The sequence below is a fragment of the Neodiprion pinetum genome, chromosome 4 (genome assembly GCF_021155775.2).
Source record: "Neodiprion pinetum isolate iyNeoPine1 chromosome 4, iyNeoPine1.2, whole genome shotgun sequence".
NCBI classification, from domain to species: domain Eukaryota; kingdom Metazoa; phylum Arthropoda; class Insecta; order Hymenoptera; family Diprionidae; genus Neodiprion; species Neodiprion pinetum.
Window position 1 is genome coordinate 25,231,440 of NC_060235.2, and position 13,508 is coordinate 25,244,947.

The 13,508-nt window shown below is 32.8% G+C and overlaps 2 protein-coding genes across 6 annotated transcripts; one reads left to right on the top strand and one right to left on the bottom strand.

The window, feature by feature from the left end:
- Positions 1 to 788: 788 nt before the first annotated feature.
- Gclc (glutamate--cysteine ligase) lies at positions 789 to 10,281 on the top strand. Of its 5 annotated transcripts, XM_046622946.2 has the most exons (10): positions 3,028 to 3,653; positions 4,575 to 4,684; positions 4,969 to 5,154; positions 5,380 to 5,552; positions 5,767 to 5,984; positions 6,099 to 6,467; positions 6,728 to 7,078; positions 7,326 to 7,507; positions 7,599 to 7,798; positions 7,875 to 10,281. In XM_046622946.2, exons 1-9 carry the CDS (start codon positions 3,504 to 3,506, stop codon positions 7,774 to 7,776), a joined length of 1,917 nt encoding a protein of 638 aa, XP_046478902.1. In that variant the 5' UTR covers positions 3,028 to 3,503; the 3' UTR covers positions 7,777 to 7,798; positions 7,875 to 10,281. The 5 variants fall into 5 exon arrangements, with proteins under 5 accessions (XP_068991221.1, XP_046478902.1, XP_046478901.1 ...); XM_069135120.1 differs by lacking the exon at positions 3,028 to 3,653 and adding an exon at positions 789 to 1,039 and having other exon boundaries at positions 7,599 to 10,281; XM_046622945.2 differs by having other exon boundaries at positions 7,599 to 10,281.
- Positions 8,694 to 13,368, bottom strand: Mpv17 (Mitochondrial inner membrane protein MPV17). Its single transcript, XM_046622956.2, has 4 exons — positions 13,007 to 13,368; positions 12,791 to 12,906; positions 11,837 to 12,058; positions 8,694 to 11,686 (listed from the first exon to the last, which is right to left on the bottom strand). Exons 1-4 carry the CDS (start codon positions 13,077 to 13,079, stop codon positions 11,540 to 11,542), a joined length of 558 nt encoding a protein of 185 aa, XP_046478912.1. The 5' UTR covers positions 13,080 to 13,368; the 3' UTR covers positions 8,694 to 11,539.
- Between the last annotated feature and the right edge of the window lie 140 nt (positions 13,369 to 13,508).

Consider the following 13,508-nt stretch of genomic DNA (forward strand, 5'->3'; position numbering starts at 1 on the left):
TTTATTAAATTCTTCAACTGTCCGTAATCTGTGGTACTCTCATGAATACAAATGTTTCTATAAAGAATAATTCTATGATTTTATTAAATATTTTCTAAAATCCAGAGGAATAAATTTAATTTTCATCGGAATCTCATCGGAAGCAAGGATTCAAAAAGGGTAAACACAACATCTACACATTAGAGTCTCCTTATACATCGTGCATGCAGAGAAGAAACTTCTTATTGACACATAAACCGGGCACAGGAAAACAAATTCGAACTCACTGGTGATGAGAGATATTAACGACAACAGAGTCAGGGCGGCTAGGTGGTCTAGTGGAGTAAGGCTCCGGTCAAGCATCTCTAGACGCCGGGTTCGATTCCTGGCTCCGTCGTTAATTTTTCGAAATCACCAATTTTTCGAATTTACATTCTTTGAATAAATTTAATCTATCTTATCGAAGCCTGCAGCACACACGCGGAAACACCCTGCTGTAGACTTTCGGCGAGTCATTGTTAACATGTACGTCACAAACTTCATATATATTTATAAAGATAAGATGTGGAGGTGGTTCCCACTCCTCACAACAAACAACAGCGTGTGTTTTGTAGATTTATGAAGAATAAGTCACTCACTCTGCTTCTGAGTGACGTGACATCATTACCTCATCACTTAAATTATACTCATTCAAACAGGCTGTGAGACATAATGACTCAGGGAAAATGAATCTACAGTTATATGTCAATGCGAATAATTAGTTGTTATATAAAGAAGAATCTGAAGTTTATGTGTCGCACCTCCCGTGCAATGATTATAACGTAAACGTAAAAGAAAGGATGACTCGATTCTCATTAGTAACTGATATCTTTCTCTAAATATTGTCAAATGTATCTTTGTGAATTAATGTCCAAATCAAAGTATCCAGTTGTCTGTGCAGGGTGTATAATATAATCAATTTTGAATAACTATGTCGGTGAATTTAATTACTCGATATTAAGCTGATAAAAACTTACGTTTACAGTCGCACTGTAATTGTGATACAATTACAGATAAGAAGGTACAAGTATGCAAGTTGCAACACACACAGTTCAATACATCTCACTGACGCGTTCGAAAAATAAATTGCGAAGCAAAAAAATTATTTTGCTAAGACGGATTGTGAGTTAAAATTTGTAAAATAAATTATGCTAATGCTTGTGCGATAGAACTTTATAGAAATCAGGCCGTGTTCAAAATGATATTAATTGCTAGTTTTGAAAAAAATTGGGAATATGCCGAAAACTAATTTGCGAGTGGCGAAACATGTTTTTAATCGAAACAGACGTATTTTACGGCCACAGATTAAAAGACACGGTATGGCAATTACGTATGCCTATAAATAACGAATACATTCATTTTAGAAATATTTGATTGTGGCAATTAAAGACGTTTAAACTTTTAATTGAATGCAATTTACCGATTACCTACATGTCTCGTTCATACCAAGACTCGGTATAAAATGATTAATAAAATTACCAATCACCACAATAAGATGGCAAAAAACGATTAAAATGGCTGTATGAAGACACATGTCATAACCATAATTTTTTAATTTCTTGTATGCCTGTGTTTACAGTTTTTTACCGTATTCGAATAGCAATTTTTATAAGACAAATATAGATAAAGAATGCTATCTTGATAAAATTTTTAGAATACATAGGAGTTTTCCCGGCAAAAAATCACTCTTGCATTACTGTAGGTCAACATTGTAAATTTTTCCGAATAATCATTTAGCGGTGCGTTCAATTCACTCGATCTTGTTCTTGTCTAGAACTAAAAAATGGTATCAAATGTTTGTGAGCGAATACTCTGGGTTATGGTTTAATTATTTACGATAATTGGGCTAGGTATTATATATACCTATGTATGTATGTGCATTGTATTTCGAATGTAGGCATATCACGTTTTCACCTTGAATATCATAAAAATTAAAAAATCCTTAGGTTTGCGTCACTCCGATTAGTGATACGGATAATACTTTGTACCACAATCCCTCCAGTTTCGTTATCATCGTTGATGTATATTACGATATGGTTGCAGTATGATCAAAATGTGTACTTAACGCTTATGGAGAATTCTATGCCGTTTCGACCAGCCTTTTTTTCTCCTGCGTATTAGTATAATAAGAAAGAAATAAATGTACGTAACGTTATAGCTTTTTTCAAACACTCGCGAGTGATTGCAGTGTTTCGAAATATTGAATACTTGAAAGATTGCTTGTTGTTCATGCCTGTATCACAGAATTTCGAAGTAGTATAAAAAAGTATGTATATAATATAAGTATATAAGATGGATGAAATTGACGACTTATCACAATCGTCCTGTCTAAAAAACTGTTTTCGAAATTTTTACCAAATTTTACACGCCGAAGAACGAGAAAAACAGACTTTTTCAATCAACCAAGTGCATTTCACTTGCATTGAAAATTTATCTTCTGAACGCTGATGCGGTCATTTATTAATAATCGTAACTGGACAACGTAGGACGTAATGTCATTTTGACGAGGCGCAAGAATCAGTAGAAATAATTGTTTAGATAGGATAGAATTTAGAATACGCAGACCTGCTTACAATTATGTATCCGGCATATCAACCTGCGATCACTGAGTTGCTACGAAAATGAAAAAAATTATAGTACATTAATTCACTTTGTCGTAAATATTTGAATTGTAAAAATAGAAATATAACCACGGTAGAGATTTTTTCGAATCTGTTTTATATCAACTTATAAATATACGTTTATACACGTATGAATTATGAGTTACGATAATGTAAGAACTGACAATTCTCTCCGCGTAACCTTGACACCGATTGACTCGAGCAAATATCAAGACAGCAATTAATGTTTAATTCAGAACTATTTTTTGTCACTCTTTTTTCGACAATGACGAATTCGAATGATTCTGAACATCGCGCGGCATGCGAAAAATATCGTCTGCTCTTCGGAGAATTTAAACGACGGTCATGCGTATTATGAGGCAATTACAAGCTATATATTCCTTATACCATAAAAAAAGGTGAAGTACAACGGTCCGAATTCATTCAGCGCCTAATTTCTATTTAAAAAAAAGCGTAGAAAACCATTTCTTATGAGATACGCGATTACATTATATAAGTAAATGAAGAAAAAGAGTGTGTGCAACAAAATGGCCCGTAGCTGATTTCACAATCAGTTGTCATCGCAGGCCCACATCGAACACGCGGATTGAAGGATTTGACGTTTCCGAGGGAATGAATGAAACTTTATTGATTAAAAATTCTTTGATTACCCGAGAGAAATATCAGTTAAATAAACAAGACCTAGCCTTGTAGAAACTGTCTGATCGATCGAGGAGCAGGAAATCCAGTGACTTCCGTGATAGACTTGCTACAAGTCGGACGGCCTTTCATTCCTCATCTACCTTCGACATAACGTGTACAAAGTTTCGTTGTTCGACTGAGTAAATTCTTGTATATAAGTGTAGAATAACAATAACTGGTAATATGGGTCTTCTGACAGAAGGAAGTCCCATGAGTTGGGAAGAGACGAAAAAATTATCGGATCACGTGCGAAAACACGGTATTGTGCAATTTATTAACCTCTACAAAAGATTGAGAGACAGGCAAGGAGATGTTCTCAAATGGGGCGACGAGGTAATAAAATTTTACTTTGTTTTATCACTGAAAATACTGTTTTTATTTTCTAAGAATTACTTCGCGGATCCGTATTATTTTTTAACTATAAACTTATATTTCTTATCGTGGGCCACTTTGACGTGGGCGGTTCATAATTCGAGGTTAATGCGAGCTCTTCTTATTTCGAAAAAAATCCAATAATCAAATTCAATTCTAGTCTAAAACTAACAATTGTTTCATTTTCTTTTTCTCTAATGTAGTTGATACCTTTAATTATTTATAAACTTCATTCAACGTGATCTTCGTTTTATTTCTCATAACTAGTATTCATCAGTTTAAATAGTATCAGTAGAAGATATATTTCACTTGATTACGTGACATTGTATAGTTTTCGAATCGCTAACGGATATTTGATCATAAGGACAGCATGAAGGACAAATGTTGCACGTCATTGGGCAATAAAAACATTCATACCACTTTCCATAATTCTATTGCTCCAGAATTCCGGCTGTTATTATTCATGGAGACTTGTAAATCTGTAGACTACTCATATGTTGTAGAAATAGGCCAATTATAATATGGTTTTTTTATTTACATTCGTGACCAAGCCAAACCTGGTCGCATGTAAGTCTGGTTTAGACCAAGAAATGTATTTCTTTCTAAATTTAAACACCTTTGAGGTTGACATAGAAACATGATGTGATATTAAATACAAAATAGTCGAAATTTGGTCGACAAATCATATAAGTATAAGTATCGAGAAAGAACAAATAAATCAATTCATTTTTCAAACGAGCAGTTTTTGTGCATATTTTTTTGAAATCCTGAGATATTTGATGCTTGTTCAGGCTAATTGCATTGCTTGGATTCCTTTGGCACACTTGATTTCTTCTAATGACAAATCAAATATAATGGTTGACTTTCTTGTTTATCTTACAGGTTGAATATGTTTTGGTAAAATTTAATGATGAGGAAAAGACCGCGAAGGTTAGCTTACGGGCAGAAGAAATTCTGACAATACTTAATGAAAAAGAGGCCCAAGATCCGAAGTGAGTGTTTCTGTTTACTTTTTTTTATCTATAATATCCCCAGTGGAATAGCAAATGACAGTATCAAGTAAAGATCAAAATTCTGAAACTACAACTCAAAATGAATCACATCAAAATGTTTTGACTATCAGTTTCTAAACACTAATTAATCTTGCATTTTGTCTAATTTAGTCTTATGCTAAGATTCTGGTAACCAAGGTTAAAGTAACAATTGTTTTACTTAAAATCCAGAATTGGCTAGAAATCAAATAATGCTAAATATTATTGTTCTGGTTCTTTCATAGTAACGTGAAATCTTTGTGGAGGCCAGAATATGGTGCTTATATGATCGAAGGAACACCTGGTAAACCATACGGTGGCTTACTAGCACATTTTAATGTTGTGGAAGCAAATATGCAATACCGGAGACAAGAAGCAAGCATGTTACTACAGCCAGGTGAAACACTGATGTCATTAACTAGTTTCCCGAGGTAATTTTTTCAAGTAATTACTCAAAACACTTCTGATAAAAAAATTTAGGCCATTTGCAATACATTTCATCATATGTAATTAGAATCTGCCATTTAATTCTACATAACAGTACGATAAATTCAAACGATGAGAATTGCGTGATGAATGAAGAAAAAGTCTGATATTTCTTAGAACATAAACAATAAACTTACAAGTACAGAATAACTTACAAAATAATTTTACAGGCTGGGAGCAGCAGATTTCACCGATCCACCGACAAAACCAACTCCAACAAGTGGCGCGTCAAGAAGCTTGTTCTTTCCTGATGAAGCTATATTTCCTGGTCATCCTCGGTTCAAGACTTTGACGAGAAACATTAGACTGAGGAGAGGTGAAAAAGTGGCTATAAACTTACCTAGTAAGTTTACAAGTATTAGTAAAACTAGTTAGACAAGAGTAGCAATATATTTTGTATTTAAATGAATTTTCCCTAGACGATATACTCATTTTATAAGTTACAAAAGTTATCACAAGTCAACTGAATAAGTTAAAAGTATTTCACTCTTTGAGCTTGTTTCCAACTGTCAGGACTGATCAAACTATTCGATTAGAAACTAATACTACTCTTCTAGTTTATCCAGATGAAAATGTTCCTCGGACATTTAAAGAAAATTTTACGTTATTGGGAGATGATGGAACTAGTGAGCGAGCAGCAAAAGAAAATCATGTGTATATGGACGCGATGGGATTTGGGATGGGGTGTTGTTGTTTACAATTAACTTTTCAAGCCTGTAACATACAAGAAGCACGGACATTGTACGATCAACTTACTCCACTATGTCCGATAATGGTCAGTGAAATATTGAATTAACAACTGAATAGAAGCACCATCAGATATCAATGACAATAGTTCTGTATCTAATTATGAGAAAATTAAAAATTGACCTATGTTTTTTCAAACCAGCTAGCTTTGACAGCGGCAAGCCCACTGCACAAAGGCTATGTAACAGACGTTGATTGCCGATGGAATGTCATATCATGTTCTGTCGATTGTAGAACAGAGGAGGAGCGTGGGTTGAAGCCACTTAAAGAAAACAAGTTCAGAATCAGCAAATCTAGATACGATTCAATCGATTCTTACCTCAGTGAACAAGGCGATAAATATAACGACGTTCCTTTAATCTATGATGAAGAAATTTATAATCAGCTTTTGAATAACGGGATTGATAGATTGCTTGCACAGCATATTGCCCACTTATTTATTAGAGATTCAGTATCGTTATTTACAGAAAAAGTTCACCAAAATGATGAAACCGATACGGATCATTTTGAAGTGAGTTTGGTATCAATCATGATACAAGTAATAGTAGTAGCTCAGTAGTACCTGAATAACATTTCAGGGTGGCGACAGAAATCGGAGTACAATATTCCTCAAGAATCCCCTGATTTCCAGAGCTTATTTTCACTGATATAGAATTTGCTGATTTCTGAGTTCTGTCACGACCTTGCATTTGTCTCTAATCAAAACTGCTCTTAATTTGAAGATATTCTTCTTTTATCATGCGTGGAAGTACAGAAATTTTATGATTACAGAATATTCAATCAACAAATTGGCAAACGATGAGATTCAAGCCACCTCCTCCAAATTCCCCGATAGGTTGGAGAGTAGAATTCAGACCTTGTGAAGTTCAAATTACAGATTTTGAAAATGCAGCCATAGTTTGCTTTGTAGTTTTACTGACAAGAGTTATACTTAGTTACAAATTGAATTTACTTATACCCATCAGTAAAGTTGATGAGAATATGGCTAAGGCACAAAAACGAGATGCGGTTAAAAAGGAAAAATTTTGGTTCAGAAGAGATATAACATCTGATGCGAAGCAATGCCCAGATAATGAAACTGAGTATACAGAATTTTCAGTGAATGAGATAATTAATGGAAAGGTAAGAAATTTATTCTAGAATTTACCTACGTACCTGAACATGTATGATTTTTCTCTTTGTTTTGGTGAATTTAATGTCATATTGTGATTGTATCAAATTTCCAAAGTCCTTAAAAATTGAACCTATTTAAATGTTGTGAAAACACTGTTATATGTTTAAAAAAAATAACATCAAATCCAGGAATTCTACTCAACTCATTGTGTTTCTAAGCCCTACAAATATTGAACTGTAACTTATGTTTGAACAGGATGGCGATTTTCCCGGTCTAATACCATTAGTGAATTCTTATTTATCCAGTATGGACGTAGATGCTGATACACATTGCACAATTCAAAGGTATTTGAAATTGATTCAGAGAAGAGCTTCTGGCGAACTCATGACAACTGCGGCGTGGTTGAGAAACGAAGTGCTCACGCATCCAGAATACAAGTGAGCTTTTGAAGTCAATTTTTACTTTTTAGAGTATTTTCACTCCAATACAGAACACAAGCGCATTACATTTTGTATTTGTCAATTCCAGACAAGACTCTGTTATAACACAACGGATCAATTACGACTTGCTGAAAAAAGTTCATTCGGTACAAACGGGTGAATTATCATGTCCCAAACTTCTTGGACCATGTACAATCTCGAAAACTACTGAAACCATACCAGCAGCGGTGGCTAAGGCAGAAAAATGTTCAACGCCAGAGTGTTGAGTGTTACATCCAAGTAAAAAATGTAGCATTTTTGTTTACCTATTGTTTACCTATTACGTATTATCACTATTCTTTAATTTTGTTATTTTACTTTAAAGGGAAACAACTGATACTTGAAATATGTAAACAGTACTTACACATTGCATAAGGTACACAAACAGTATCGTAAGTAATAAAATATTTTATTAACACATAATGCTAAGGTGTTAACTTTGAAAAAGATTCAGGTGAAAACTTGTGTACTTAGATATTTCGTTTGGGGAGTGCCATTGTTAAAATTTTTCTGTAATACTGGAATCACCCTCTTCATCTTAGATAATCCAATGGTAATAGCATAAATTATATTTTTTTAATTGACATTGAAGTGGGTAGTACTGATAAAATTCCATGTAACTTGTTTTCAACAAATTGATAGAATAATTATGGTGCTTGTATAGATAGAGGCAATGAAGTACATGCGTAGAAATATGGTACTGCTACATTGTATCTTACTCTTTCTTGTAATTTTATTATAATTCATTACACATCAGTAATACTATACATGGTTATCAAGGCCACGGAGTTTCTACACTAGAGCAAAGTGCATCTGTATATATACATATATTAATCTATATAATTGAACTTAGAGGTGTTGAAAATTAGAAATAACAAAGCCTACTCTAGAAAATAATTAGATCTCATTTTCTTTCGATTTACTCAATTTCAAATAATTATAATCTTACAATTGTACACACTTGGACTTATTTCAAATTATTTTCAATGGCGATGTATCTTTTGAAGAGTTTAAGAAGTAGGTATGATTGAATACCAACATGGACTGTGAAAAAATTCAATTACTCTGCTAGAAGTGTACATAACAAGATACAAATTGATTACTTACTTTCAGTCTATGTTAGTGTCGTTTTTTACTTTCACCAATCCTTTAATTGGTCAAGTTTGAAAAAGTTAAATTTGTTAAAGATGCTATTGACGTCTTTAGTACACAGCAAACTTTCTTCAGTCCCAAAAACAAATATATAATGCACTATTCGTAAATAATTCACACACTTCGTAAATATTGCGATTATAAAAAATTACCATTTATTGTTTTCTTACCAATGACAGTTTTGCAAATATCACAGCAGTAGTATTCAAGTTGAAACTATAACTACTAAGAGAACATTACGCATTTCTTTTTAAAAAAACGTTATTGCTGGCAAAAAAAGTTATCTTTGATTATATCCGAGATTTGATGAAAGTAGCGGAAAATTCTGAATTAGGCTAACATTACTAACAATATGATAAAGAGTAAAGTCTCTGAGTTGAAAATCTCCAGATTTTTCCTCAGTTCCCCTTTGTAATCTTAAATTGTTAACAGCACTCTATGTACACGTAGTCATTCCATATGATACAGAGAACAAATATTATCATAAATTAGATCTTTGAATTTAGTGAAAAACACCTGGGGTATCATGATTATTTTTACCCATCTGTTTTGAAAACTAGGCTTTGCCATTAAAGAAAGTGTATTTTTCGTTAGACTGTTTGTGCCCTGTTAGATTTTTAGTATTACGTCACAAAATGGAGTCATTCCACATGATACATTAAGAAAACAGAGTCCTAGTTTGTGCAACGAAAGTTAGTTGAAATAAAAATCAGACAAGTATTGCACAAAATGTTGTCATACGTAACATCAAGATTTTTGACATCTAATTTTCGTTGCACCTTCTATTATTTACAATTACCACATATGGGGTGTTTCGAAAATATGATACAGCAAATTGTAATTTAGTATAAGTAGAACATGTACGATCATTCTATAGAATTTTTATACACGCTTGTTATGTTTATGAAATACACTATTATTTTGTACTCGGTGTGAAAAAGAGGTAAAACAAACCAAGACAACAAAATGAATAAACGGCAGTACGAAAGGTAATCGACATAAAACGTTAATATTTTTCAACACAAGCAATATAATATCAGTATTTTTGAAACATCTTATACAAACTTATATGAGACACCAATCTAGATGCCTTTAAAAAATCCTCTTTGAAGAATGTTCAACAATGATTAGAATTGTTAATGTATTAAAATATTGCGGATTTAATCATTTTTTTTTTTATGCCATGAGCGGTTTTCATTCAGTTTTGTTGTAATGCTCAATATAGACCTCAATTACAACTGGTGTAAGCGACATTTGAAAATTGGTCAAACCAATTATAGAGAAGGATATGACGGTAATAGCCACACTCTACTTTGTGGCTAAAATGCTCTGGTACTAACTGAAACATATTCGGTAGGCATACTAGCTTCTTTACAAGAAATGTCCATGCGAAAATATATACGAGGCATATATGTAAAAAATCTCTATTATAACAATTCAATGAAATCGTGAAAAACTTGGAACATGTTTAATAAGTTGAAGGCATAGATGAAATAATGGTCTAAGTTAAATCTCAACTTTAAGTTACTTCTATTCCAGTGAAGGAGACTCGATTTACATGTTTTACGAATAAATCCACATTTGTTTATTAAAAAATATCGATGTACCCCTCCCTCCGCTCCTCAAAAAAACAGGCATTATGAAGAGGTAAGACTGTCTCTCCCACGTTCTTTATCGTTTTGTTTAAAACTACAATTTTTTATTTAGACCTTTGTATATTTGTGCCTTCAACTTGATAAAGGCATGAACAGATCATATAAAAAATAATTTATCGAATATGTACTTTCATTGTGTTAGTTCAGTGTCAGTGCGACATTATTCATTGAAGGAGATTGGACCATAAAAGTACCTCCGAATTTACAACTTACAAATAATATAGATAGCAATACATTTGTAGTACAGTAAAAATTACAATTACATACAACCATGTTATTAGTTGGGCATATGACACCTAGGTTTAAAATTAAGATATCAACACACCTACCAGAAAAAGTATCAGGTTGAATTGTAAAACATTCCTAATATTAAATTTTTCCATAATAAGATACCTGCAATCTCTTCAGACTATTAAATCGTTACATAACAACAGTATTTTCCCAGTGGGCTGTGAACAGTAAATTGTTTTGCTTCTTTATTTCTTGACCTTGCATTAATATCTTACAATTATGAAAGAATTGGAGCACATACTATCACAAATAATATTACCCGATATACATACAAGGCTTTGTACTACCAAATTTAGTTGAAAAAATTTAGCTAACTTATTGGAAGCTGTCCAGCTATAAAAAATATGCTTTTTGCATATTCTGCTCTACTTTCGAAAAAGGCGTCATTAAGGACTTATTGTTAGAAGACATTGAAACTGCCACTATGCTGCCATCTTACATACATATTTCATACGTGAATAAATGAAAAGCATAATTAGCATATTCAGTGCCAACTGAGAACGGAACATTGCAATATTCCCACAGTGCATAAAACAAGTTGTCCTTCAATCTACTGACACGAATTTTTTGAACTCACTAATGGCAAACATAGATCCATTTATCTTTTACTTTATTCGCATTATATATCTTTATGGTTGAAACATAAATGAAACAAAAAGAAAATCGTATCAGGTGCTGGTTCTAAGATAATTTTTAATTGTTCTTGTTAAATCATACCAATACCTGAGATGTCCATATGGGGCTCTTGATTTTTAAGATTTCAGATCCATAATATTTATATTAAAAATCACCTTCATACTTTCCTTGTAGTAAATGGTCAACAATACTTGATACTTGAGAATGACGACATGGCAAGACCCGTATTATTTTTTCGATATACCATTCAATATAATTATACATTTTTATGAGTACGCTCAACATCCCTGTTTGTCCTGTAAGATATATAGGTGTTCCAGAAGAGAGCGACTGTCTGTACAACCAACACTTGATACTCCAGTCGAACGAAATAAAAGTTTGCTAATTGAACCATTGGCCACAGCTATAAGAGTGTAACAAAAAATTATATAATGTACATACATACATACCTAGTTTGCATCTGTGTATTTTAACCTAGATAGTATCTCAAAGTACTTATATGAATTTGATTTGCAGTTTATTTGTATGATAAAAAATTGCCGTATTTTATTACCTTGTAATTATTGCACAGTACATCCTTGTAATCAGCTTTCACTTTTTTCTTAACTCCTTCAATATCGTTTCCTTGCATGGTAGCAATGACTGTTAGCAATACTGCTACAAAAGCTGGTGCAAAACAGCCTTGGTCTAAAAGAACTTTTTTAAATGCTGCCACTGAATTTTTCGATCCAATGTACCTTTCCAAAATTCCGTACCATGTTTTTGTTGCAGGACCCTAAACTTTCAAATATTTCTTTGGAAAAAATTCAGCATATTGCTAAATTGAAGTGGATTTATATGAATTATCCCTACTGTCATGTCTTTTCATGAACAGATTTTTATACCAGAAATAACTTGAAATGTACATTACGACTGGTTGCATAAAATATATTCTACAAAAATTACAACAGATGTATTGCAATGAATGTGAACTTGCTTGAGTGCATGAAACGATTGGATTAGGTATGTCGGTAATGTTATTTCATCTTATCATTAGTGAATGCAAAACAATCATCGGAGTGTGTTAAAAGACTAGGCTGGTGCAAGATGATGAATTTAGCAAGTTAATAGCTTTAGAGTACAGAACAGTAACTCATTTTTCATTAAGTTATATGGGTATCAAAGACCAGTGCAACAATGTAAGCAGTTTTGTTAGACCGGTTTTCACGCAAACAGATTTGTTTGGTGATGGGTGATGATGCGGTGTCTTCAATGCTACTTTATCTTATATCAAATAACAAAATGTTAAACAATTTTACATTTTTTTTGCAAATATATCTACACATAAAAATTGTAGATGGATATATATTAGAAAACAATTGCAATGATTTAATCCAATATAATGGTATCGAGCCGAATTCTCCAGCTCTGATGTACGGAAAATGTTGTCATGTTACCTACCTATCTATTAGTTTACATTTCAGATATAGGTAAATGGCAATATGAATATTTCTTTTAAACCACTCACCGCCAAACAACAGCCAATGCAGACAAACTGTGCACTGCGCATGAAATTCAGATCCTCAATCTTTCGACGTTCAACAAAATTTTGAGCTATTTGATCACCCGTCCCCATTAATATGCCTATCATATCGATAATTTGATTAGTTTCGTTATGAAAATCATTCCACATATTTCACAAATTTTTAATTTCCAATATATTTAATAATCCTTCGACTCTTACCAGCTTGAACTGATTGGACACATAATGGATACTTCCGTAAGAGTTTTTGATACAGTTTAAACATACTACTCATTGTCACAGTATCTATACACGCTGTCAGAAACTCGGTACAATTTGAGGTTATGTATTATATAACCACGTGCTCATTGTCAGTCGCTATGATAGCATTTAAAGTGTATTTTAAATAGATATTCTATCTTAAGCATAAGGCATTTTTTATAGCTTCAAAGTTAGTTCGCGTGTACGAATCAAGCGACAATCGTTTGAAAATAGTAAATTGGAAAAGTAATCGAAGGAAAAAATTTAATAACAGCTTGACAATGAGTTGAAATTTATCCTTCGAATAAAACGACAATTATATAGGAAAGCTACAATGTCCAGTGTATTTTAGCATCAATACAAGTATTACTATGTTTCATAGAGCTTAGTCCACATATCACATTTTCTGATATTGTGAAAGAAGTTCTAAATTGAGATACACTTTCAAGTACCAATCAGTTTC

Coding starts and splice junctions, on each gene's coding strand:
- Gclc (XM_046622945.2), top strand. CDS start 3,504: ATGGGTCTTCTGACAGAAGGAAGTCCCATGAGTTGGGAAGAGACGAAA. Junction 5,985..6,098: donor CTCCACTATGTCCGATAATG/GTCAGTGAAATA, acceptor TTTTCAAACCAG/CTAGCTTTGACAGCGGCAAG. Junction 7,079..7,325: donor ATGAGATAATTAATGGAAAG/GTAAGAAATTTA, acceptor ATGTTTGAACAG/GATGGCGATTTTCCCGGTCT.
- Mpv17 (XM_046622956.2), bottom strand. CDS start 13,079: ATGAGTAGTATGTTTAAACTGTATCAAAAACTCTTACGGAAGTATCCA. Junction 12,907..13,006: donor TGTCCAATCAGTTCAAGCTG/GTAAGAGTCGAA, acceptor TCGATATGATAG/GCATATTAATGGGGACGGGT. Junction 12,059..12,790: donor GCATTGGCTGTTGTTTGGCG/GTGAGTGGTTTA, acceptor TTGAAAGTTTAG/GGTCCTGCAACAAAAACATG.